The 26,160-nt window shown below is 48.2% G+C and overlaps 2 protein-coding genes across 5 annotated transcripts in view; both read right to left on the bottom strand.

Annotated features, from left to right (window-relative positions):
• Window positions 1–13,783, bottom strand: part of INPP4A (inositol polyphosphate-4-phosphatase type I A) — a 119,021-nt gene extending 105,238 nt beyond the window's left edge. For 3 of the 4 annotated variants that reach the window (XM_081155961.1, XM_081155963.1, XM_081155962.1), the window contains exon 1: window positions 13,566–13,783. The gene's annotated coding sequence lies outside the window, so the exon portion shown is untranslated. Of the gene's footprint in view, window positions 1–13,000; window positions 13,089–13,565 lie in introns of those variants that run through there. The other variant, XM_081155964.1, reaches the window with a different exon arrangement.
• An 8,291-nt stretch (window positions 13,784–22,074) lies between these two features.
• CNGA3 (cyclic nucleotide gated channel subunit alpha 3) overlaps window positions 22,075–26,160 on the bottom strand; it is a 39,144-nt gene continuing 35,058 nt past the window's right edge. The window contains exon 7 of the mRNA XM_081156148.1: window positions 22,075–24,945. Coding sequence (XP_081012274.1) covers window positions 23,546–24,945 — 1,400 coding nt within the window. The 3' untranslated portion in view covers window positions 22,075–23,545. The remainder of the gene's footprint in view (window positions 24,946–26,160) is intronic.

Here is a 26,160-nt window from a genome sequence, read left to right as displayed (position 1 = left end):
AGCCCTCCCCACGCTTTGCTCATGAAAGCTCCCTCCCATCCCTAGCTCGTCATCACATCCTCTGACACAACTCACCCCACATGAAGTAGCTCTGTGGTGCCCTGACTCTCCTGGGCACTGCACCTTCCCAGCTTCTCCTCATCCTCAGTGCCCCTGAGACCATACTCAGGACCCAGTGCAGATGCAAACAGAACTCGTCTTCAGGTTGATTAAATTGAGAAAGAAAAACTCCAAGATGACGGAGTGCTAGGGTGTGGAACCTTCTTCCCAGGGGAGCAGCAGCAGTCCCCAGACTCTAGCAGCTGGATGAGAGGACCAGTGCGTGGGGACACAAATGGCACTGCACAATGAGGACACAACAGGGGCTGGGAAACTACTGACAGGTTTGTTTCACCCTGAGAACTCTCTGGGTTGGCAGCTGTGCCATGGACTCTGGCCCCACCACCCTCTCCTAAGTTAGACTAAACCCCAACCTGTGGGTTATCTCCCAGAAGTGGGTTATCTTCCCGAGAGACCCAGGCTTTCCTTATACTTCTGACAATGACAGAGTAGCTCTGTTGCTCATTCACTCGACAAACATCGACTCTTTACCTGTCCTGTGCCAGGCACTGTGGGGCACTCTGAAGATATGAAGAACACTGAGCTACTGTCCCTGCTCCGAGGACACTTAAGACTTCTGAATGGTCCATTATGTTCACTGAGCACGTCCCCAGAGAATAATCTTTACATTGTAGAAGCCACTGTGGGACACGTCCCTCACAAAATGAGGCAAGGCAGAATTTAACACTAGTGACTTCTACAGACCCTTGACTTACTGTCAGGAGCTGCACACCAAGACAGAGGCTAAGGCACCCCGCACGCCAGCCCCTCAGGGTTCCCAGAGAAGGTTACTTTACTTCGATGCTGTGTGTCACTTTTGCCACCAGCATTCACCCCCTTCCTAATAATAGTTCCGTGTTCCACTTGGGGAAACTGTGCTGCCCACCCTCTCTCAGGTCACTGAACTTGGGAGTGGGGGCACAGTGGTGAGGAGACTCGGGCAGGCTGTGTGTAGAGTTGTCCAGCATCAGGGCGAGCACCTGGCCCAGGTGCACTCAGTGAGTGAACGCCTTCCCCTGGGACAGTCCAGACCTCCACCTTGTCTCAGTGAACATCATTCCCCAAGTGAACTCTACCTGAGTGCCGCCTGATCCCAATCTAGGACCATACTTCTGTGTTCCACGGGTGCTCCAGACACTCTTCAGTGTCTCGGGGCCTGTGGTGGTCGCCCCTTGGAACACAGGCATTTCCTAAGAGCCTACCAGGTCCCTAGCAAAAGCTACCAGACCAGTGGTCACATAGTGTGCTGACAGCCACCTAATCAGCCACGCCTTCAAGAGCCCCCACCTTCTCTACACTTCTGTCCCTGCCATGCTCCACTGACTGGGCCTTCCTGTCAGGTGACACGTGGATATCAGAAGCATTCATAATGCAACATGCCACAATGCAACATGGAGCATCCCAACGGTCTATTTCCCCTGAAAAACATGTGCAGCATCTGGGTCACTGGGGCCAGACACTGCCCACGGCACCTTGGGAATGAAAAGGCAAGTCCCAATTAACACCTGAAGCAGCACGCCCACGGGGTGGAGGGATTTCTATGAAGTTCTGTGGCCACCTCCCTTAAGTAAAATATTTCACTCTCTAAGATGAAAAAAAATGATGTTTTGACTGAGAAAGCACTGGACAGCAGAACAGTATAGAAGATCACCACCAGCTCAGGCAGCAATGACTCTCGCTGGGAAACAGAAAGATGCTGCTTTCATTCAGCGCCTGCAGCAGCCCCTCACAGGGTAGAGAAGGTGAGAAAGGGCCCCTTGATAATCCTTGCCTTTTTAAAATATGAAGTAAAAATTCTTAAAGGCTAGGAAAAATTATTAGATTAGCAAATGTTCATCATTAGTTTTAGAAACACAATCAGAAATTTTCTTATCTCAGAAGCATGAATTAGGGAGCGTTTCTCTGTGAAGATTCACACATGCACATCCACACTCCTAACTCCCAGGAGTCCCGTTGGCCAGGAAGCACAGAATGGCTACTCCAGGGAACTCAGCCTCGAGGCCACTGCCTGGTTAGGGGGGAGAGAGCGAGAGCGGGATTGGGAGAGGGAGAGGGAGAGAGAGAGGGAGGGAGGGAGGAGGGAGGGAGGAGGGAGGGAGAGAGAGAGGGAGAGAGCGCGCGCGCACGCACATGTGCAAGTGGCAGATGTTAAATGCACACACGAATGGCATGTGCGAGCACATGGGTGGTGTGAGCACACGATATGTGAGTGGTGTGTGTGCATGTGCACGTGCACATGCACTGGATTGGGTGGAGGGAGGAGACAGGAGCAGTTTTACCCAGAGGTGCAGCAGCTGAATGCGTATGCCCAGTGGTTGGCAAGCACAAGGAGGGCCCTCAACTTCTCCCATCAATGCCTGTTCCTGGGTCTGACATCCGACCATCACGAGGCTTTACTCTGAGGTCAGGAATCACCAGCACATATGGAAGGGAGAAACCCCAACATGTTTCCCCATTTCCCTACAGGTTTCCCCAACACTGGGCAACCATCTTCCAAACAAGCGCAAAAACTCATCTTCCAAGAAAGATGACTACTTACAGGAAAGACACAGAAACCACCTCCAATGTCTATCCTTCCCTTCCTCCTTAGTAATAGGCCCAGGACCCTGGCTCTTAGCATGGGGCTATCTGCTACCCTTGCAGCTATGTGTGGCCAGGGGATTCAGTTCCTGTCGACAAGATTTAAGGACAACATCTGATGAACAGTTCTCAGGAAGTGTGCCTTCCTTCAGCCTGGTGTCTGGAATGCCCATAAGCTGGCTATACTTCTGGCCACCATCCTGGCCAGGAGGCCCTGGGCTTCACCCTGGAGAAGGTGGAGCATAAGCTCTGCATGCCCACCTCCAGACCTCAGGACTAGAAAGAGAAATAAATGCCTATCTTGACTAAGCCTCCTTTCCCCGTTTTTTCTGTTATACACAGCCAAATGTTGGTCCTAACAATTTTACCATTCCCCACTTATATCCAATGAGGAAGAATGTCACCATCCTGGAATGCTCACAGCCGGGGATAAGGAAGGATACTATTTTAGATTTCCATTCATTAACAGTCCCATTTTTCCCAGAAAGACCTTTAAATAAAGCATTCTCAAACTGACCCAGGGCTCCAGGCTTGGGTGAGTACATTCTCACAAGACCTTATAAACACAGTAAGATTCATTTTGTTGTAGTTATTTTATAAAACAGTTTCTCCCTAATATACTCAACATTTTAATCCTAAAAAAGCTAACCAATCCTATTTCTAGGCCTGCCTGAGTAGCAAGCTCAAAAAGTGTTAATACGCCAAATTCCTGTTTACTGCCCCAAACACCAAATAGCTTGGCTTGTGTACTCAGCACAGACGATCTAGGTTATGAGGTAAAAATAGCCCATTCTCATTCATTACAGTTAGTCTAGTAAGTTAGGTTCACAGTTTGAGCCACAAGCTGCTAGCTGCCATGACAAGCACGGGTACAACCCTGTGGGCGTGTGACACTGGTCAAAACCTGTGATGCCCAGTTCCAAGGAGTGACAGTGACTGCCGCCCTGCAATCTGATCATCTCTGACCTAATCATGTTTGAAATGGGGCCATCCCGCTAGTTTTGAACTCTCTGCTGCTAAGGGGCTAAAGCTGTGGTGACTGCTGTACTGAGGCCAGACCTGCACTTGACAGGTGGTCCGATGCCCTGAGAGCATCAGGGCTGGGCACACGGGGGACACAGTCAGTAGTCAAGTCCCCAGTGCCAAGAGCAGTGCCTCCCCAGGTTAGAAATTGATGCCAATTAACTTTAAAACCTGAATGCTTCTTAACAACCAAGTCGGTGTAAGAGTGACACAGCAGTCACTGAAGTGGCCTGTCTCGGAGCCAGTCAAGCACCCTTACTGCGTCGCATGCCATCTGCCGCTCTTCTCCCTTCCACCAACAAGGCCAATACCTAGCTTGGGAAAGATATTTGACTAATTAAAGAATGATTGAATAATTAAGTTGACTCAAAATGCAAAGATCTTCCTCCCTCCAGTTAAGTCACTCTAGCTGCCTACCATGCGGTTCACAGGCACGTACACCGATCATCACAGAGCATGTGTGTGAGGCAATCGCTGGCAGCACGTGACTATTAGAAAAACTGTTTCCACTGCCAGGTAAGACAGGGTCCCGTCCTCATGGGCTCTGTGAAAGCTTTCAGCAATACATTCAGGGCTCTCCTTGAAGGGACAGCACTCCGTAGAGTTGTATCCATTTGAGGCCTTTGTTCTTTAAATCAGGTTATGCTTTTACTGATAACTTTAAATCCAGGTACCTTCTATATAAAAGGTCGGGAATGGCTAAATAAGAAATATAATAAGTTAAAAACAGAGTTAAAAAAGGTCCAAGACAGGTAAGTGGAGAAGTCAGGGAACGATGTCAAGCAGCCAGAGAGTCCACGCCCAAACCAGATGACAACTGTGCGTAAATTACCAGGGAGAAGTATCAGAAGTAAGTCTCCATCCATCCATGGGGAAATGTCTGGGCTTCAATACAAAACCTGTAGTAGTACTGGAGGACTGTCTGCAAAGGGTCTCAGATGGGTGGGGACATGGTGCAGGGTGGAGGAGCCAGGGAAAGACACAGGTGCTCTGCCTGAACCAGAAGAGTCTGGTTTCATGATGCACAGGCAGCTTCGATCTCCAGGGACAGATCCAGGGCCCCCCAGGGTCCCTGACACCAAGTGTCTCTAATGGAGAAGCTATGGCTAAATCACTGCAGAGGGGAGTGAAAGTGAAAGACTACAGAGACAGCAGCTTGGTTCCCAAGGCCACAAACTAAGCAGTACTTCCCTAAATCGACACTGTGTGTGTGTGTGTGTGTCCCCAAGGCCATTACACCAAGCACATGACCCTTCACCCAGCAGTCCTCAGCAGGATCACAACTCCATTCCAGTGTCTGACTAGGAGCCAAGGGAGGGAAGGATAAGGTGAGGTTCAGGAGTGACCACTGTCACCACAAGTTGGGGGCAAAATCTAAGTGTGCCCTTTTCTGCCACCTGAGGTGGGCACTGTCTACCAGCAGAGTGTTTTCCTAAGGCCAATCCATTCACCCACCTCTCTCTCCTCTCTCAAACCAGAGGAGGAACAATGTTTGAAAGATTCTGGGGTAGCCTGACATTTCTTGGCACACAGTCCCATCTTAATTCCATTTTACTGTCCATCTGATTATCACCCAAATTTGGTTTAACATTTGTATACGCATAACATAGTCAAAACAATGCATAAGAAATGTGAAAATACTCAACATTCCACCACACACAATCACAAGTTTTTATGTGCTTAAAAAACAAGTGTCAGTAGAAGACTCAGCTGGGTCACTGACCACCTGACTAAGAGTTTAGGAGCCACGCCTCCCACTTCCCCCTTCCTACTCTGCCCACATCCTAGTCCTCTGACCTTTGCTGGCAGTCCCCTGCACCTTAGAGCCTCCTGCTTCTGCAACATTTCCCCTCAGAGGTGCCCTGGGCAGGAGTCAGAGAAGGGATGTACCCTCGCCTTCTGAATACATTTTTAACAGTAGGGGCACTCCAAGGAAAAGCAGAGTTGTCAGGACTATAAAGTTGAGAAGGGAGACTCAGAGTCTCCTGCAAGATAGAAACTTCCTGCCTGCACTGGCTCAGAGCCTTGCAGGTAGAGCGCTCTCCTGTTTATATTATTTAATCTGCACACCCCGCTGTGAGCCGGGCACTTTCCCATTTCACAGATGAGAAAGTTGATTCAGGTTCATGTCCAGTACTTTTTCTTCCCACAATCCAATCTGCCCCACTCAAAAAACAGAGACACCCCCAAAGACATGGCTGCATATGCTTTGTAATACAAAGCAGACCAAGACCAGCATTAAAGGATGCACATCACTGTCCCAAAGGCAGCCAAGGCGACCTGGGGCTCTCCGGTCGCTGTTAAAGCACAAAGGACTGCAAGGGGATCACACACAGCAGTGGCTTCAACAGGACGGATGTCTACTTTCCCTCCCTCCCCACCCCTTCTATAAGTAAAGGTATGCTGAACCTACTCTGATAGGAGTCAGGGACCCAGAGTTAAATTTTATTTTATTTACTTATTTTATATATCTTTATTGATTTCAGAGAGAGGGAGAGAGAGATAGAAACATCAATGATTAGAGAGTCACTGATCGGCTGCCTCCTGCCCGCCCCCCGATTGAGGATGGAGCCTGCAACCTGGGCATGTGCCCTGATCAGGAATCTAACCTGATCTTCTGGATCATAGATCGATGCTCAGCCGCTGAGCCACGCCCAGAGTTAAATTTTAAACCTCTGGCAAATCAACATGCTCCCTGCCATTGCCTCCCCACCTCTCAGAGTGGCCCTGCTAAGGACCCCCAACATCACCAGAAGGATCTGGCCAAGGCAATCGAACACCACAGAGAATAAACCAGAGCATGAACAGAAGTTCAGACCTTTCTTCCGGCTGTTCTGTGGGCTCCAGCTCCACTCCCACCGGCCCATACTGCTAAAGGCCCTCTTGTTTTAGCTCAGTGGTTCTCCACCTATGGTGAGTCACAGGCCCTCCCCCCAGGGAAAGACCACCTGAGTACACCTGTGCAGTGCAGCCCCCTCCTCCTTGTGCTCAACACTTTTATCAAAACACCCAGTAAGAAATATTCACATTGTCGCAATACCCAAACATCCACCACATGCAAATAACGTTTTATCAAAATAAGCTTACCCTTCCTACAAAAAATATACTTGGATATTTCCTACTGTATTTCAAAAAAAAATTAAGTACTGGTTGCAACCTCAAGTGGATTTATTTCTGGACCCCCTCCAGCCATCACCTCCTGGGGGCTGGTCCTTCCTCAGGAATTAGCACTGATGAGGTACAGTGAGAGCCTCCCTAACCACCATGTTCATGGATTCCGATGAACCTTGGAAAGCCTTGGAAAGTCAAAAAAATCTACAAATACCTCAGCTCGCCAGTTCCAGGAAAAATCTGAAACAGTGGCTATTTTGATCTCACAAACTACATGGTGGAGGTGGCTATTTTACTTCACCCAAACACAGAGTTGGAGCTATGCTTGCAGAAGGGGACAATGAAGCAGGTCATTCTGGACAAAGCCAGACAGGGAGCTACACAATGCCACTGGAAGTATCCCTTAGGTTGCCTCTAGGCCAACTCCTTAAACACTTCTCAGCACCTACTAAAAGTACTGCTCTGGCTTTTTTTCCTAATTGAGCAAGGAGTAGCAGATGATGCAAACTCTCCCCTCTGAACACACTGGGGGAGCGGCGTCAGGAAGTGGGCCATTAGGGCCAGCCCAGCTCTAGGGGCCAGCCCAACAGACTCCATTCCTGCTGGGTCAGAGGCAGGCTGTCACCGATGATGCCGCCGCCTTTACCAGGTCCGCAGGGAGGATGCGGGTCTCACTCAGAGCAGCAGAGGCTGCAGGCATGGCAGCTGGAAAACAGCTGGGCCTATAAACAGGAACAGGGCGGGTGTGCGGCAGGTGCAAGGAGAGCAAAGCTGCCCACAGGCTCCTAAAACACTTCCCATGACCCTCAGCTCACACTATGGCTGACCACCCAACACTCACTCTCCTTCTTCCTGTTCTGGGAACTGGCCTCTGGATTGAGGAAAAGCCAATCCCACCTCTAGCTGAGGAGTGGTTCTGGTCTTGATTAGACTAGGAGAGCAATTCTCAAACTTGACGTTGCATCAGAATCACCTGGAGGGCTTGTTAAACGGTGGTCATTGCTGGGCCCCATCCCAGAGTTCCTCATTCAGGAGGGGGCGATGTTGCAACTGCTGGCCTGAGGACCACACGTGCAGGACGCTACTCTCACAGCCTCAGGTTCTTGGTCCGGGGGGAACACATGACCCTCACTGCTCCACAGCCAAAGGGAAGACTGGTAGACCTGTGGCTGGGGACCAGCTGGTGTGTCTCTCTCCCTGCTCCTGACAAGAAGGAGCCCAGAATCACACAGTCCCTCTGACCCAAAGGACCATCTCATAATCATGAGGAGGCAGTGATGGCTGGAAAGAGGGGAGAGGAGAATCCAGGTCCTTGAGGAAACTGCTGATACAGTAAGGCTCCAGTGCCGAGATAATAAATGTCCTTATTGTTTACTTGGCAGCCAAAAGCACCCAGTGACACACCCCATAATCCAGGGAGACCCTTGGACTGGGCATCCCTGTTTCCTCCCAGCACCCTTTCCCCAGATACCCCACCTACCTAACTGTAGTTCCTTCACACGTCCAGAAGTGGCATACTTGGGTCATTCTTGAAAAATATGAACTAACAACTTATAGAATACGCCATGTGAAACGCAAGCAACACAGGAGAGGGAAGGAAAGGAGTTCCACATCCCAAAGTGAATTCCTTTCATCACACAGCTCCTGCAGCAGCAGCTGATAGCAGCTGTTGAGGGGCTATGGTAGAGGTGTGGGGGCAGGGGGCAGGAAGAGAGGCAGGGCCTTCAGAGGCCTCAGGATCCTACCTAGTTACATGCAACAGGCAGGGCAGGCAGGAACTCCAGGTGAGGAGCATTGCCAGGTGTGTGTGGGCCAGGGCTGAGAGGGGATGCCAGGAATGGAGGACACGGTCCTCCTCCAGTGGCCCCTCCCCCATTGGAGACCAGACGACACCCCTTTGTCTTCCTTACCCTATTCCAGAAATAGACACCTCATCTTTATCACCATAGTATGACCCTCCCCCACAAATGCTTCCTGTTTCTGAGGCCTTCGCCAGGTGAACCTCACTGAACAGACTACACTGAAAGACCTGCAGTCTCACCTGACCCAGGTTAGGAACCCTGGGCAAACACCAGGGGCCAGGTGGGCTGGCAGACATGGGACAAGGCAAGGTGTGTGCAGAGACGAGATGCAGCATCCCAAGCTCTCATTTCCCACAACTCAGCCAGGTTATGGCAAAAGGGATGGTTAAGAGATCAAACCCACAAAGAAAAGGCTGTTCTAAGTCCAAGCTCCACGCTGCCTGCACCTGCTCTATGTGTGAATTCACCCTAGCAGGGGTCGTTCCTCAGTACGCAGCAGACACCAGGTGTCACTCCAAGCACTTGACCTTTATTAATTCATTTACCTCCTAACAAGCCTCTGGAGTTGCTACCACCATCAGCCTAGCTTTGCAGATGAGAAAACCACGGTGCAGAAAGATTAAGCTACTTGCCCAAAGTCACATAACTAGTTGGAGGCTCATAGGGAGCTCACTTTACTTACAAACCAAAATACTGAAAACAGCCCTAGCCTGTTTGGTTCAGTGGTTAGAGAGTCAGCCCGCGGACTGTAGGGTCCTGGGTTTGTATTCTAGCCAAGGGCACGTACCTAGATTGCAGGCTCCATCCCTGGCCCACATGTGCAGGAGGCAACCAATCGATGTGTCTCTCTCACATGGATGTTTCCCTCTCTCTCTTTCTCTCCTCCCCTTCTACTCTCTCTGAAAAGCAATGGAAAAAAATATCCTCAGGTGAGGGTAAAAAAAAACAACTGAATATAGAAATTCTTAATATTGGGGACCCTAGGTGTTAATTTTCATCCCTGCACTGACATATGAAATACAGCATTTATTTTAAAGCCCTGTGAAGACAGCTATGTGATTTAATGTAAATGGTACTAAATCCAGACAGACCTCAGTTTAAATGCCAGTTCAGCCCCTTGCAACTGCCCTCAGATGGGTGCCTTAACCACTCCTCACCTGGGCTTCCTCCCCAAGACCCCAACTCCCCCCCACAGGCTCTCCTTAAAGGAGGCACAAGAAGACCACGGGGACTGGTGTGCAGGTGGCGCTCAGATCACGTGAGTTTCCTTCTGCTTTAGGGTGAAAATGCATCCCACTTAAAGGAGACATCTAAGGCTGCTGAAAAGTCTGAAGTTACAACAACTTCTACAATACAAAAAGATGAAGAAAACAGCCTAATAAGACAAAATGGGCAACGCTATGCATAGCTAATTCACAGAAGCTAAAATATAAACTAGCAAGAAAAGGTTTTCAATATTTCTAGTAAGGTGGGAAATGTAACTAAAACAATGTCTTCTTTACCCATTAAATTTGCAAAAATTAGCAAGATTTATACTCTTCAGAGTTGCCTGAGTTAAAGGGAAAAAGGCAATTTCATACAATGGAAGAAGTACAAACTGAGAAAGCCTCTTGAAAGTGGGGGGCAATTTGGCAAAATTATCCATTTAAAATTATTCTTTGGCCCAGAAATTCTACCTCTAGGGATCTAGAAGACTGAGGTATTTGTAAGTGTTAACAGTGACATAGTTCATAGATTCCCCACTATTTTTATAGCAGACAACTGAGAAAACCTCAATGTCCTTCAAGAAAGAATAGTTAAGTTATGGTACACCCACAGTCTGGAATACAGACAGGAAAAAAGGCACATTTTCATGACAGTACATAAAGGCCTCCAGACACAGCATTCAATTTAAAAAACAAATCCGAGAAAATTTTGCACAATGTGTCAACGTTTGTTTACGATTAGAGCATCTGTCCACTGCAAAGGCCTAGAAGCAGTGACCCACCCACCCACCCCCAGTAGCAATGAGCACACCTCACACCCAGATCTTGGTTTCTAAATACCACTAAAAGGAACCAGAACTCTGGAGAAATGGCTGATTCCAGGGCTGGAAAGCACAGACTGAGTCTTGAAGATTTTGTGCCAGAAAGCAAAGCAGTCCACAAAGAATGATCAGGACACGTAAAAAGGACAGAGGAGTCAGGATGCTGGGGCCCCTACAGGCCAGGTCTGGGACAATTGAAGCAATAAGATGAATCATGAGAGCAATGGACTATATAATCTACATATAATCTCTTGCATAAAGATGGAATTCATGGCTGCAGAGATGTAAATCAAAGAATAAGAGGGAAAGGAAAGTTCTTCCTTTCAGCACAATCCCAACTCAGAGATGCAGAAAACACTACAGGACTGGGAAACCCCACCTGTCAACCACCGCCATACCTGATTCAGGTGAGACTCATCAGTGGATTCCACAACTAGTGGTGAAAGTGTGAGGAGTAACACGCACAGCCTGAAGTTGTCTTATTTTGAGGTACCAATTAATTACAAAGATGAAAATGGTAGCTTTTCTGTGAGGGATCTTGGTGTCTTCATCAAGGGATCAACGTTAACATGACCAGTGAAAGAGACTAAGGACAGCATACGGGACATGCTAAGACAGCTGCTGGAAAAAAAAAAATTAAAGAGAGCAAGGTATGCACATGTATGAAATAGAGGTAAATTCCTGGGGTTAGGTTCACAATAGCATTTTTCTTAAAAGCACAGAGACAAAACGAGCTGGGGCTGCCCTTGGGTTAATTCTGGCCTCCCCACACTAAGCTCTCCTCACATACCTTCTGCTCCAGGACACTGGGAAAAAAGCTGTTTTAAAAGATCTCTCAAGAACAGCTCATCACGCAAGTTCCACAACAGGAGCAAAGACATAATCAAGCCTCTTCACTGCAGATTTGTGCTAATTTTCCCTCCGTGCCAGCCAACCATCCTGACACCACAAGCGGCTGATGATACTACCGGGACTTGCCTGGGGTATGTACGTATGTAATCTACAAAGGAGGTTTTTGTAAGAAACCAAGATGATACAAAATCTCCCCCCTACTCTGCCAGGTTGGGTTCTTGAGACATTCAGCCATCGGGTGCGGGTCAGAGGTCAGCTGGTCTCACACACCTTTCCATTCTGTTCACAGAGCAGCTGGCTGGGGAGAATGTTCCCAGGTAGGCAGATGGCTAAAGGGACTTTCAGGGTCATCATACATCCTGCCTCTCTGGTGCCTCACGGTTTACAACATGCTCTCAGGTACATTATTTTATTTCATCCTTTCCTTAACGTGACTTTTTTTAAAACCCTAATATTTAGTTTAACAGCCTTATGACAAAATACCCAGTTTTCAAAATAATGGGGATAAACTATGTCCACCCTTGACTTCCAGTCTAGTTGGGAGGCAGGACTTGTTCCTGAACAGATAAACACCCTGAGACGGCATAAGCCAAATAAAAAATAGTTAAGCAGCTACTAGAATGAGTACAACTAATTCTGTCACTGAGCTCAGTAGGAATCCCGCCCTCCTTTGTCTTTGTATCTGTCCAGCATCCATTCACTTAAGCCCTATCTGTTGGACAACCCATCCTGGTAACTCTGGCTTGTAGCTCCAGAGGTGTGTTTACAAGGCAGGGCAGGGAACGAGGCGTTTCAGGACTCTGTTCACATGCAAAGCCACCCCAGGGACTGGACATAGTCTTCCGATACCCATCCTCTAAGAGAACAACCACACCTTTCCATGTGGACACCATCATTAATCTTTCTTCAAAGAAACCAGTAAGTTGAGTCTTTTAGGAGTAAACATTTCTGCAAAGAACCCCCCCGAAAGAAAGGCCCTAGCCTAGACCCAAAGACAAAATTCCTCTTAAAGAAAGTCCGTTTTCAACCAAAGAAAAATTAGGTTTAACTCTTTACCAATGCCAAGAGCATGTAGATTCCAAAACACTTCAGAACAAGAGTCGGCAAGTGGCAGATGCAGGATTCACACCCAGCCGGCCTGTGGGTCCCCACCCCACTGGCTTGCCCACAGTCCACACAATCCACTGTGCACGGAGATGAAGCAGAAACAATTTCACTGCAATATTCAAACTACCACCCCACCCCCTCGCCTGGGTTTAGACGCCCTAAGAGACAGGTGACAAATCAAACACTCCTCTTAAGGAGCCTCCCAACACAAAACATTCAGAAGCAAAGCAAAAAACAAGATGGGCTTTGCCGCTGTCCGTACTTATTTCCTACCCAAAGGAGCACTTTCATGATCAGTCATTATAGACGAACTTGGGAGGGAGGAACGCACCATTATGTAATGTCAGAGGGCAGGCCACACGGGAAAGTGAACGCTGCGCCCACAAAGACATAAATTTACCTTTGACATTTTGAGTGTTTCAGTCTTCTATGGCCTACACATTCATGACTGGCTTTTCAAGAGACGGTCACAGCTCCCTGCAAATGCCTCGGGTCTCGATTCACTGACTAGCAAAGCCAGAAAGAAACAATATATAAAAAGCAAAGATGCCAGAAATGCTGTCGGGGGTTAGGGGCCGGCAGCGAAGCACAGAGTTGCGACGATGGACAGATTTCCCACGTTTATTTATACCAGATATGTTTACACCCTCAACACGGCGAGGCCTTCAGCGTCTGGAGGCACCAGAAACGCCCTGGAGACGCACCGGGCAGGCGCCGACCGGCCGGGACGCCGACCCCGCGCCCCGCTCCCCTCCGCCAGCGACGCCCGGTCTGCATCCGCCCGTGCGCGCAGCGCCGGCCGGGTCTCAGGAGCCGAGACCGCGACTGCACCGCGAGGCTGCACATTTCCATGACAACCGCGGCGCCCTCAGCGCCAGGAGCCCGGAGTCGGGATGCGCGCCGCGCCCGCCCGGGGGCTCCCGGGTCCCGGGTCCCTCGCGTCGCAGCGCCCCCGGCCCACCTACCTGGCCCGCTCGGCCCGCGGCCTGCTGCCCCGCCGTCGCCGGGCCGCCGGGTCGCGCGCGCAGGCCCCGCAGCTGCAGCGCCGCCGCTGAGTCGCCAAGTTGCGGGCTCCGGCCGGGTTCCAGGCGCTGGTCCTCCCGCTCTCGCGGCCAACCCGCCGCAGCCAGCACCCCAACCGGCCGCCGCTGCTCTGGAGGCGGAGGCCGCGCAGCCCCGCCCCGGCCCGCCCCGGCCCGCCCCTCGCCGCGCATGCGCCCCGCCGGGCCCGCCCCCGACGCCGGCTTCTGACTCCTGCGCCCTGGTTCCCGCGAGAGCGCGCTCGGCTGGGGCCGCATCACCCGCGGGGCTCTCGGGCGCCCGCGCCTCCTCGGGGCAGAGCCGCGACCCGGGACACGCTCCGCTGGGTGCGCGCGGCAGGAGCGCGCCGCCCGCCGTGCCGGTGCCCTCGGTCCCTGGGAGAAGTCAGGCAACGCAGCGTTTAACGCAGAAACACGCAAAATCAACATCTTTCTGCCGAAACGCAGATGAGCACAGAGAAGAGACACTTAGAATACCCTTCCAGACCTGTGCTGGTACATTGTGCAAATAGGCATTTATAGATTCTCACCAAATATTAGTTCTCTACACTTCTCCCCCAAAGCTCTATTTTTTTTTTTATAGGAAAAGAAAATAAATAGAATTGTGGAAGAAATGTTTTACTTTACTATAACTTGATAGCTTAATGTTGCTGCTTGAGCAAGAATAAATACTAAGCTGCATATAAACATTTTATCTTGAAATCTTTAGATTTTATCAGAAAAAAATATTTCTTAAAAACTCTTAAATGAGAATTACTTTAATTATATAAACAAAAACACCTCTCACCATTCACATCCCTCAGGTGTGAAAGCAAGCATTTATAACTTGCCTTTAAAAGGAAAGATATTAACCTATGAGAAATAAAAATTAAACAATTCTCTAATCTTATATAGGATTATATCTGAGACACTCCCTGTCACCAAAAGCCAAATGCAGAGAATAGTCTGGAATAAAAATAAGCAAATATAAAACTACTTTAAAAGTTTATTTTCTTTTCTGACTTTTTACTTCACTTCTCCTCTGCAAAGTAGTTTATTAACCAAACAGTTACTTTTTATTACTTCTTCAGATAAGTGGAAAGAAATGTCGTCAGAACTTTAGTCCTGGTGTAAAATTAAAGTCAGAAAATCAAACAATCTTGTAGAAAGGCAAAACTATTTTTATATTTTATTTTCTAAAATAAGGGTGACCAAAATACCTGGGACAGCCCCAGTTGTCACCTTTTACCCAGACAAACTCTCAAAAATGTTCTTTAAAAAGTTCAGACAATCGATTTTATGGCCATGCCAGCTTTAATCAAGCTGAGTTTTTAAATCATTAGCTTTAAAAAAAGAAACAAACTTAAATTCACAAACATTTAAAAATAAGCATCAGTTCAATTTCAACAATTCATTCATTTAACAGTAAAAACACTGAATGAAGATCAGGCTTCCAATAACATTTGTCACTCTACTGCTGTGTAATTTGGTATAATCTTAAAATATTAATCATGTTTTTAGTATGACAAGGAACAAGGCTCCAATTGTAGAGTAAACATAATGGAGGGAAAAGGAAGCCAACTTTGTTAGTAAATATGGTGCTATGCATTCCCTAAGCACCATAACATGGTAGAAAAAAGTATCCACACCCTTTAGGAGGTCTCAACATGGGTTCCCCAAACAGCAGTGTTAACATCCTCTTAGAACTTGCTAGAAATGCAAATTCCCAAGCCCCATGCCAGACCTGCTGAATCAAAAAGTCTGAAATTGGAGCCAAGCAATCTGTACTGTAGCCCTCTAGGAAATTCTGATAAACATGTGGGCCTAGATAATCCTATGTACAATTAGTAAGCTGATTTAAATAATCTATATAAGATAATTATGGCTTGAGTAGTAGTATTTTGGGAACTTGAACCAACCTACATGAGAATTTCTTTTCAAACTGTTAAACATGATATATTTATGCTCATATGTGCTTTCATTAGAGAACATATGTAATGTTGAAAACCAACAGCCCTGCTGCCAAAGTCCTATCCCCAGAAGTGTGTCACTATTTGACTGGCATGGCAGCTTACTTGAAAAGCTCCATTCTCAGGGCTTGTCTTTAATTGACTGACTCAGAGCATACTCTGTGCAAATGGTCTATTCACAAGGCATTTGGTGAACCAATCAGCAGCAATTGTTTAACACTGCAGCTGCCTAAGGAGGTGACACCAGTTGGAGCTAACAGGAGGCTGGCCAAATAACAGGAAATAATGAGGAATTAATGTTTGGGGAGGGGAGTGGGTGGGGAGGGCCTTTGGAAAGATCTGACATACTTCTGGGAATCTAAAAGTACACACACATGTGCAACTGTGCACATGCCCAGGAAAAAACTTGAGAAGGCCATAATCTCTCACTTCTGGCTGACTGTGAAGCTTTGAGCAAGTAAGAAGTGAAGGCCAGGCAGAGCTGTAATCTGCCAGCCTGAGCATTGAAGATGTGAGTCAACACACACAGAGCCTCTCCATAAAGATAAGGGGCATATTGGTTCCAGCATTTGAGAATATCTTTGTCTAATCATTAGCAAGTCATTAAGCTAACCAAACAAGAACTTCAGTGGCTATAAGTAACAAAGAATACAGACTTTACATAATTATTCCAAGAAAGTCACTAAACAAACAAAAAGCAACAACAAACCCTGGAGTAAAGGGAAATATGATTTCTAGAATTGCCACATTAATTATTTAAAAGCCTAGTTTTTAAACAAAAAGTTATGAGACACATAAAGAAACAGGAAAGAGCAGAGGCTAAGGGTAGCCCATAGAATGTCCATGAGAAAATAAAATGCTGGACTTACTAGACAAAGACAATATCACATCCCCAAAATTAAAGGGAAGTATGAGAGCAACAAAAGAGAGTATCAATAAAGAGATAGGACTTTAAAAAAGGAACAAAATAGAGCCCTGGCCAGTGTTGCTCAGTGGTTAGAGCGTCAGCCCACACACTGAAGGGTCTCAGGTTTGATTCCCAGTCAAGGGCACGTACCTGGTTTGTAGGTTTGATCCGGCCCAGGTTGGGGCGTGTGTGGGAGGCAACCAATTGATATGTCTCTTTCACATCAATGTTTCTGTCGCTCTCCTTCCCTTCCTCTCTTCTACTATCTCTAAAAATCAATGGAAAAAATATCTTCAGGTGAGGATTAAAAAAAACAAAAGAACCAAATAGAAATCCTATTCAGAAGAAAAATGTTGCTCCCCTTTCAGCAGGAAGCAGCTACAGAAGAGATGCCTTTTCTGTGAAAGAATTCAGAGCGAAGATCCTCGAGGAGGGAATGTGGTGGGCAGTTAGACAGACGTGAGCAGAGCAAAGACAATGGGCCAGGTACAAAGGTCATCAGGGTGGAAAGCCCCAGGTGCATAGCAATGGACAATTGTAGGGTGAGACCTTGCCCCCAGGGCGACCTTTCTTCCTCTAGTATATGGCTGGTCATGTGGTTTGGACTTCCTGACCTTTCCTTCCTAGAGATAACTTTTGGACCTCAGTTGTATTTCAGCTCCAGGCCCAGAAAAGCAGCAAATCCAGACAAGCAACATCCAGTTAACCTCAGGACCTGCTGCATGGGGTAATGACAATCCCTTCCCCGCACCCCCTGGCTCCGACTAATCAATCAGAGGAGACCCCAAACCTGAAAGGACACACCTGGAAAGCTGCTGAATATTCTATTGAGATCGGCCCCTCCACCTCTGCTAAAATCTCCACCCTTAAAACCTTAGGACGGAGGAGTGCGCTCTTCCTACCAGGAGCAGGCCCCTGCCTTTGCTTTCGCCTTTCTCCTCTCCCTCCCCCCCTTCTCCCTCCCCCCCTTCCCCCTCCCCCCTTCCCCCTCCCCCCCTCCAGGCGGGTTAACATTAGCTTCCTCACTCCCAAGCTCCAAGGGCCCTTCCTTTGCCTCTATAACTTGTTTCCTAAGCCCATTTCTGCTAGGAATTGCTTCTATCTCTGTAATTTTATAAATAAATGTTCTCTTACCAAAAAAAAGAGAAAGAAATCCTATAACTAAAAGGTACAATAACTGAAATTTAAAAATCTGTTAGAGGGGTACAAAAGGAAGATTAAGCTGGCAGAAGGAGGAATTAGCACTTAAAGATAGGTCAGTTGAAGGACATAAAGAAAAAAGAATGAAGAAATATGAATAGAGCCTTAGAGATCTGTGGGACAGTTAAAATGGACTCAGTGTTTCCCACGAATATTGAAAACATGTTCATCATGGAAGGAAACAAACTGTAAGAGGCTGGCTCCAAGCTATCATGGGTTTTGCAGTTGTCTGGGGCATGGCAACCCGTCCGTGCATGGAAAGCATCACACTGAGGATGCTGAGCATCTGCACCCCCCACCCCACTAAATGCCATTCGTACCTGCAGTCACCTTGACAAGCCAGGACCCTTTCCCCACACTTCCCAGTGCCCTCTGAGGGGCTGGTTGAGAACCACTGAAATTTATTATAATTTCAGAAATTAATGTGGCTTTTAAAATATTCTTTTGGGGCAACAGTTCTATTTACCTCTATATTTTAAGCTTGGCATATATCATGGAATGCAGAGTCCTGTCCTTGTAATTCATTTTTGTCTCCTACAAGCCACTCGTCCTTCCACTGCTGAAGGGAGCAGGGATTCCAAAAGCATCTCAGGGTGTGAACAGTCACTGCACTGATATTCAACATGCCAGGACCAGGCAAACATTGTGTTTAGTTAGTGGATTTTTTATATCTCAGTATGAGCAATTGTAACAAACATAAAGCCATTCTTCAAAACTATATGCAGCAAATGATCGAGCATAAAATGGAAATTCTGAATTGTTAGTCACAGGAACTCAAAATTACTGAGATATACTGATTTGTTATGAAATACATATGCATGCTTTTGTGGAAATGAAATTCTCTGACATTTCAATGCTTTTGCGTGTCCCATGGTCTCTCTTCTATAGAAATGATCATAGTGTTTGCCAGTTCTTATGACACTGTAAATCTTAAGGACAACCTACATTCTCCACTGGCCATTGATATTGGCTGCCTGATTTTGAATGTAAATATACACAAAATAACTCAGAAATGATTCAGCTACACCTATGCTTTAACACTCCTGTTGGAGACAGAAATTGACTTGATTAAAAACCCTCGTGCCTGCCCAGACAAGACTCTTTACCTCCCCCTGTTGGAGAGCTGTCATACTGTAATGACTGTATTAGAGCAAACCCCTCCCCTGCTATCTTCCCAAAAAGTCATAATAAACACAAAAATTCACGGTGATAAGGCAAGATGCCTTTTTAAAGGGACCCTTTGGAGCAGTGCACAACTAGAGCAACCATCTGTAACAGCCCTGAACATAGTCGCTAAAGACATGCCAACTCTTTCCTCTGGTCCCCAGGCAAGGAGTGAGCAATCTGCTTCCCTGGCGGGAATGCTGGCTGTGCTGGGCCTAACACATTGCCCATGACTGAAAGCAGAGGGCGATGAAGAGATCTCCTGGGGCAAGTTGACCCTTGATTTTCTTTTTATCCAGCCCTTATATAAGGGTGATTTGGTTTCCCTGGAACGTTTAGTCAGCATAAAATAGGCTTGGAATGGACAACACACAGAAAATAAAATTCAAATGACTAATAAACAAATGGGGAGAATATTAAAATCACTTGTGGCCTGGCCGGCGTGGCTCAGCGGTTGAGCGTTGACCTAGGATCCAGGCAATCAGGGTTCGATACCCCGGTCAGGGCACATGCCCGGGTTGCGGGCTCAGTCCCCAGCAGGGCACATGCAGGAGGCAGCCGATGAATGACTCTCATCACTGATGTTTCTCTCTCCCTCTCCCTCTCCCTTCCTTTCTCTGAAATCAGTAAATATGTTTGCATGTGCCCTGACTGGGAATCGAACTCCGATCGCCTGGATCCTAGGTCGACGCTCAACCGCTGAGCCACGCCCGGCTGGGCAAAACATATTTTTAAAAAAATCACTTGTGAACAAATAAATAAAAGTGAAACAACACTGTCAGTCAAGTCCAAAAGTCCTCCTCCCTGCCCTTGCTTTTCTAGAACTCTCTGTGAAGAAGATTGAAAGAAAGGGGGAGGGGAGAGGGACTTTCCTTTTCCTGTCTGCCTACTGTCCTGGTTATGTAGCCCTAGTAGCTATAGAAGATCATGGCAGTGGCAGTTGGTTCCAGACTTCTTTGGGGACTTTTGAGGGGGGCTCCCAGGACCAATCTCACCATGCAATGCCCCTCTTGGGAGTCCCATCCAAAGTCCCATCTTTGCCAAACTCCTCTGAAGTTCCTATGTCACCAGTAACAGCCAGCAGGAGCCCTTCCTCAAAGTCCGCAGTCCAGCTCTGAGGAGCTGTCCTTCTAGCAGCCCCTCCTTTGTTCCCCAGCCTGAAGGGCAATAGCTGCTCCTGCAGTTGCTCTCTCCAGATAACCTCAGTGCTCCTTTCCTGCCCTCTCAGCCCTCCAACGCCCATACAGTTCATTCCTTCTATTAATTCTCTTTGGTGAAATACCTAACATAGTATATATTTATCCTAATTTGTTCTTAGAATCTGAATTTAGGTTATTTCATTTTTTCTATGAAAAACAATGCTGTAATAAACATTTGTACTCACGTTTGGGTGCACATAGGCGAGAGCTTTCCTATGTCATGAAGTCAGGAGGGCTGCTAGGTGACGGGGATGGTCGTCTCCATCGTTACCAGACAAGCTCCCTCCCTGCACTTCAGGGAGCATCTTTATTCTCCATTTGGCTCACCCCAGTTTGCATCTCACTTTTCCTTCCTCGGGGTATCACTAATGGCCACGAGACCCAAGGAAGGAAGCTGCCTTGGCTTCGTCCATAAAATACTGGCAGAGGGTCTGAGATGGACCAGAGCTGGGCTGATAAAGCTATACTAGGCCCCTGGCCCTGTTTAACTTTGAGAGCTGGGAGCAGCAGATCTCTCAGGGCTGATGCTTCGGGCAGGGGGTGGGGATGGGGGTGGGGGGTTGGAGCAGTTGAGTTACAAATATTTCCAGACATTCTTTATAGTGGTTACTGCCAAGATACCCTTTGTCCAGCTGGGCCTGGTTCCTTGAGTTCTAATAGCTTTGGGACTTTCCAAGCTCCAGGCACTGGAATGTTTGCCAGGCTGGGTTCCACAAAGCAAAGCTCCAGCCCTCACTTGAGGTCCTACCACCTCTTAACCTCCCCAGGGTTCTGCCTGAGAACCTGCCTTGGTCCATTCCTTTCCTGTCTCAGGGATTCTCCATACACACACACACACACAGGGAGACATACACACTTCCATCTCCCAGCCTGGATTCTGATGGTGACCTCTGGTGGCAGCCACAATGGCTGGGAGGCCACAGACCCTATCTCAGGTTCCAAGTCAGTGAACAGGAGTCCTGACAACAACCGGAGACTCAGCTTCCCAACCATGTTGGCAGTGGGAGGCTAGCTAGCTGAAACTATTCATTTACCCCCCTAGGAAAACAGTGTGTTCATTCACAACAAACCTTTGACGTGGGCAGTGTCATTCCTCTTTTTCAGGTGAGAGCAATGAGGCCTAAAGATAAAATAATTTGCCCAAGTGGCCAGGTGGTGACTTGAACAAGAGCAGGCCTGACATGCCACTTTCCAACTTACTAACTTACTGAGACTCCTTGGGCATAAGCAGTGGGAAAGCTGGGGCTGTGCTTCCCAGGCTTTCTCCAGCTTCCTGTCTGTTCATCCTTCCCAGAGTGCCTGACCCCCCCATGATGATCCCGGACAAAGGATGCCTGCACATTTAGCACCCCCAGGGATACACTTTGCATATATCTGAGTGCTTTAACTTCTTCACTCTGACGAACGCAGCAGCTGTGGTTGCATTTTCTCACCTGTTCCTGCCTGTGTGCGCCCTCGCAGGAGTGTGTGTGCCATCCCCTGCTGTGCCGTCCCCTGCTCGTCAGCACCTGTTCTTGCTGGGGTAGCCAGGTCTTGGCCCTAGAAACACACCTCAGGGCTGCATCTTCCCTTATGACAAAATATGAAAAAATATGAAGCAGGAGTCACTCAATATTTTTTAATCCAGGTCTTTATTTTTCCTGTGCAAATAGGAATAGAGGCATAATTTATTAGTTAAGGCTTTTAAAATATATGCATTTTGAAAATACATTGCTAGTTGCATTTTGCTAATGATATGAGCTTGGATCATACTTCCTTTAATAGACCTTTTAAATTTATTTTTAAAAGTTAAAATGGTTAGCCCGGCTGGGCGTGGCTCAGTGGTTGAGCATCGATCTAGGATCCAGGAGATCGCAGTTCGATTCCGGGTCAGGGCACATGCCAGGGTTGCGGGCTAGGTCCCCAGTCAGGGGCGTGCAGGAGGCAGCCGATCAATGACTCTCTCATCATTGATGTTTCTCTCTCTCTCTTCCTCCTTCCTCTCTCTGAAATCAATAAAGATTTTTTTTTTTTTTAAATTAAAATGGTTAAATGATTCATAATAAAAACCAGAAGAGACCCATAAAAACCCAAAACACATACTTGAAAATGCAGCACCTTTTGTATAAAGGGCCCAGCTGCGTGGCATATGGATCATAACATCACGCCACAGTGACTTCAAAGTGGCCAAAGCAAAATGGGGCATTTTTCCTGAGAAGAGGGAGGAAAGAGGGGGAACAGGAAGAGGAGGGATGGAGGGAGGGGAAGAAAGAAGAGGCACAGAGAGAGAGGGAGAGGGAGAGAGATTGCAGAGAAAAGAAGGAAAACCTGCCCGCATGGCTTGTCTGCATCAGGAGAGGAGTCCTCTTGGGGTTATTTCCAAAGCGTATTTAAGCAGACGGTGGACCATTAAGGTTATAATTTGCAATCATAGAACCCAAATGTTTAAGTATCTTATAAAATGTTAATGGAATTCTACTTACTGGATTTGTTTAAAAGCTACATTCTGCATTCTATGCCCTTCGCAAGCTAAGAGCTTTGCCTCAGGATGTAATTCCGACGGAGGGCAAGGCATCCCTGGGCAGTTTGCAAAGACGTGGCCTAAGGATCTCATCTTGTTGGAGTCCCAGTTGTCAGCTGTGTTTGGCTGGGAACCCCATGGCCACCTCCAACCTGAAAGGCTCTCCCCTAAACATCACTCTCCTCCTCCAGCCAGGAGAGGCCCCCCAGGGCCCCATGCAAGGGTGAGAGAGGCTGAATTTTAATCCCTTTGGCAAATTAGGAGAGATCTCCTTCCCCAGCTGAGATGCTCTTTTCTTTTTTTTTTTTTCTCTCCGTGAAACAGATTCCGGTTTCACAGAGGCTGGGTGGCAGGGCGTCTGGATTTGCGTCACAGACTTGAAGTGACCTCTGATGGGTGACCTTGCTTCACCCTGTGCTTGTCACAGCACCACCACAGGCCTGGGTCTCTAGGGTCCCAAAGAGCCCGTGGGGAGGTGCCAGGTTCAGGAATTGGCCTCAGAGGGCCTCTGGTGAGGTGCTGTGAGCAGTTACTGCCTCTTACCTCCAGCCCCTGTCAGTCTCCCCCACAGGCAGGGGGTGGAGGGAGGTGCCAGAGAGGAGGGGGAGGGAGAGAGAGACTAAATCACCTTTCATTCATAACAAAGGGAAGGTTCAGACATCTAAAAATTCCTCAGGGGTAAAAAATAAGAGTTCAGTGCCCACACTTTCCTGTATGCTTGGACTGGGGACACCTCACACTTTACCAAGCCCTGCCCCACGCAGTGTTCCGTGTGGACCTTGTAGTGGCCTGCCCTGGACCGGGGCTGACATGATGGGCTCCACTTTCTAGGTGAGGAAGCCAAGGCTCTCTGCCAAGTCCACACAGCTTGCAAAGGGCAAGGAGAGCTGGACTGTCACCCTGCCACGTCCCCTGCCCTGTGGGCTCCATAGCATCACAATGACAGCTGACTCCGGCCCAGAGGCAGGAGACAGGCCTCTGCATTTTCACTGCTGCTTGGTCTCTGGTTCTAGAGCGACCCCGTCAGGCCGAGGGCTGCTCCCACAGAGCTGCACCTGGCTTTCCAGGTGGCTGAGACGCTGCTTCACTTTCATCTGGGTGGCGCTGTACTCGGCCAGGAGCCGTGCAAACCTGGTCTGGAGGGTGTCCAGGGAGGACTCCAGGCGCTCCACCTTCTCCTCGATGTCCTTGGGGTCTGCCCCGGCGTTGGCCAGGTCCTCGTCGATCAGGTTGTCCTTCGCCAGGATCTGCCGTCCTTTCTCCTCCAGGGCCTTCTTGGCATCAGGGTATTCGGTGAGCGCCTCCATCAGGTCATCCTTGGAAAGGCAGAACAGGTCCGAGTAACCGATGCTCCGGATATTGGCCGTCCTGCGGTTCCCTGACTTGCTCCCCTTGATGTTTAAGATGCTGATCTCCCCAAAGTAACTCCCATCACTGAGGACCACGAACTGGGTGATCCCATCGTCAGCCACCACCGCCAGCTTGCCCTCCTTGATGATGTACATCTCCCTCCCGATGTCCCCCTTCCTGCAGATGTAGTCCCCAGGGCTGAACACTGCGGGCCGAAGCTTCAGCACGAGCTCCACCAGGAGCCCCGCCTCACAGTCCTGGAAGATGCAGACCTTCTTCAGGGTGTCCAGGTGCACGTTGATGGCGATCTCGGCCTTCAGCTTGTCCGGGAGGCTCTTGAGCACTTCCCTCTCGTCCACCGTCTTCCGGTTGGCCCACAGGTAGTCAAACCAGCGGATGACCCGTGTCTCCAAGTCCTTGGTCACCTTGCGGAACTGCATGTACTGCTTGATGGCGTCAATCTTGGCCTGGAACTCAGTCCGGGAGGCGTTCATGTTTGAGATCATGGAGCCCACGTTGCCCACGATGGTGGCAAAAATAAGGACTCCCACCAGGAAGTCTATGACCACGAAGAGGTACTCCTCGTCTTTCACAGGGGGCGGGGTCTCTCCGATGGTGGTCAGGGTCAAGGTGGACCAGTAGAGACTGTAAATGTACTTCCTGGAGAGGCGCCCGTACTCTGGGTTGGAGACGTTGGGGTAGACCCAGGAATCCGTGCCGAAGCCAATGAACTTGGAGATGGCGAAGTAGATGCAGGCGTTCCAGTGGATGATTACGAGGATGTACAGCACCAGGTTCCCGATCCGGAACACGTTGGGGTAGCTGGTTCTGGTCTCCGTGCGGTCAAAGAATTCGAAGAGCCGGGCGAACTTCAGCAGGCGGTTGAACCTCAGTTCTGGGTAGTTTATGCCCAGCTTAAAATAAGCCAGGTCCGTGGGGACAAGGGACAGCACATCCAGCTTGAAGTGCAAGGTCTTCGTGTAATGTCGCCACAGCCTCTTGGGATCCCTGACCATCAAGCCTTGCTCGAGGAAGCCTAAAAAAAGGAGACGGGGGTCACTTGGGCATCAAAGAGGCTGCATTTTTTTTTGACCATGGCACACAGGAAGATATTTCACAACGTGACAACAGAAGTCATAGTTATACATTAATATGAGAAACCACTCCAAAAACCACACTCGCTGTTCCCACAGGAAATGCGCCCTGATATTTACTAGTCTATGATGTTCTAATCCATTTTATTCAATTGAAAATACAGATCAGTTGGGTCCATTTGAATTGGATTGGGTATTAGAAATGGAAAGAAATGATTATTTAATTTTGAAACATAAATGGAAGTTATATTTTTTAATGGGTCCTTTAAAGTTAGAGATACATGGTAAAAGGGTCACTGTCTGAGATTTGCTTTAAAATATTCTAGCCAAGAAAGGTCGATGAAACAAGATTAGCAAAATGTTGATAACTGTTGAAGCTGGGTGAAGGTAAATGAGGATCCATAATACTTCTCACTCTGACTTTGTGTATGTTTGAAAATTTAATAAAAATTTTAAAAGCACGAGGCATGGTCTATGCAGTTGATTTCGCCAGTCACTATGGGGCAGGAGCTGCCTCTTAGAGACGCCATCTGGGAAAGCAGTAGTTCTCTTTCCTGGCTGCGCACTACTGTCATCCAAGGGGCTCTGGGAACACAGGAAGCCTGAAACTCACCCCCCAAAAATCAGACTGGCCTGGACGTTGGGAGTCATGAGGCATAATTACTGGTGAAATCAGTCCAGTGAGCATACTTGTCTTCTTTTTTTAACATTTTTAAACACTTGCAAAAGTAGAGTAACGTAAAAAATGCTTTTAAGGTTTTGGTGAGCAGCGGTCACCCGAGGGACACAGAGGGCTGAGCCTATCCCTCAGGTTAGGGCTGGGGCTCTTCTCACAGGCCCAGGGGCTGCTGCTGGTCCTGACCGGCCACGCTCTGAGGAGACGGAGGTAGGGCTGCCCCTCTGGGAAACAAACACCAAGTTTGTTGTCACGTGCTAGGGACACTGCTGTCCAGCCCCTATTTCCTATTTCATTCTTGGGTTACACTCGTGTTTATTGGGAACCTTGATCATTACATGGCACTCCTTGTGCCTTGAGACTCCTCCATTCTTCCTTACTGCATCTTTTTTCAATCTTGAAGAGTTCCCCTCCCCTCTCCAGGAATATAATCCAATTATTAGCCAATTGGTTTGTGTACCCACCTGCCCCCTCGCCCCTG

This window comes from Miniopterus schreibersii (assembly GCF_964146895.1).
Source record: "Miniopterus schreibersii genome assembly, chromosome: 13".
Classification (NCBI taxonomy): Eukaryota; Metazoa; Chordata; class Mammalia; order Chiroptera; family Miniopteridae; genus Miniopterus; species Miniopterus schreibersii.
This window is presented reverse-complemented; position numbering and strand designations above follow the sequence as displayed.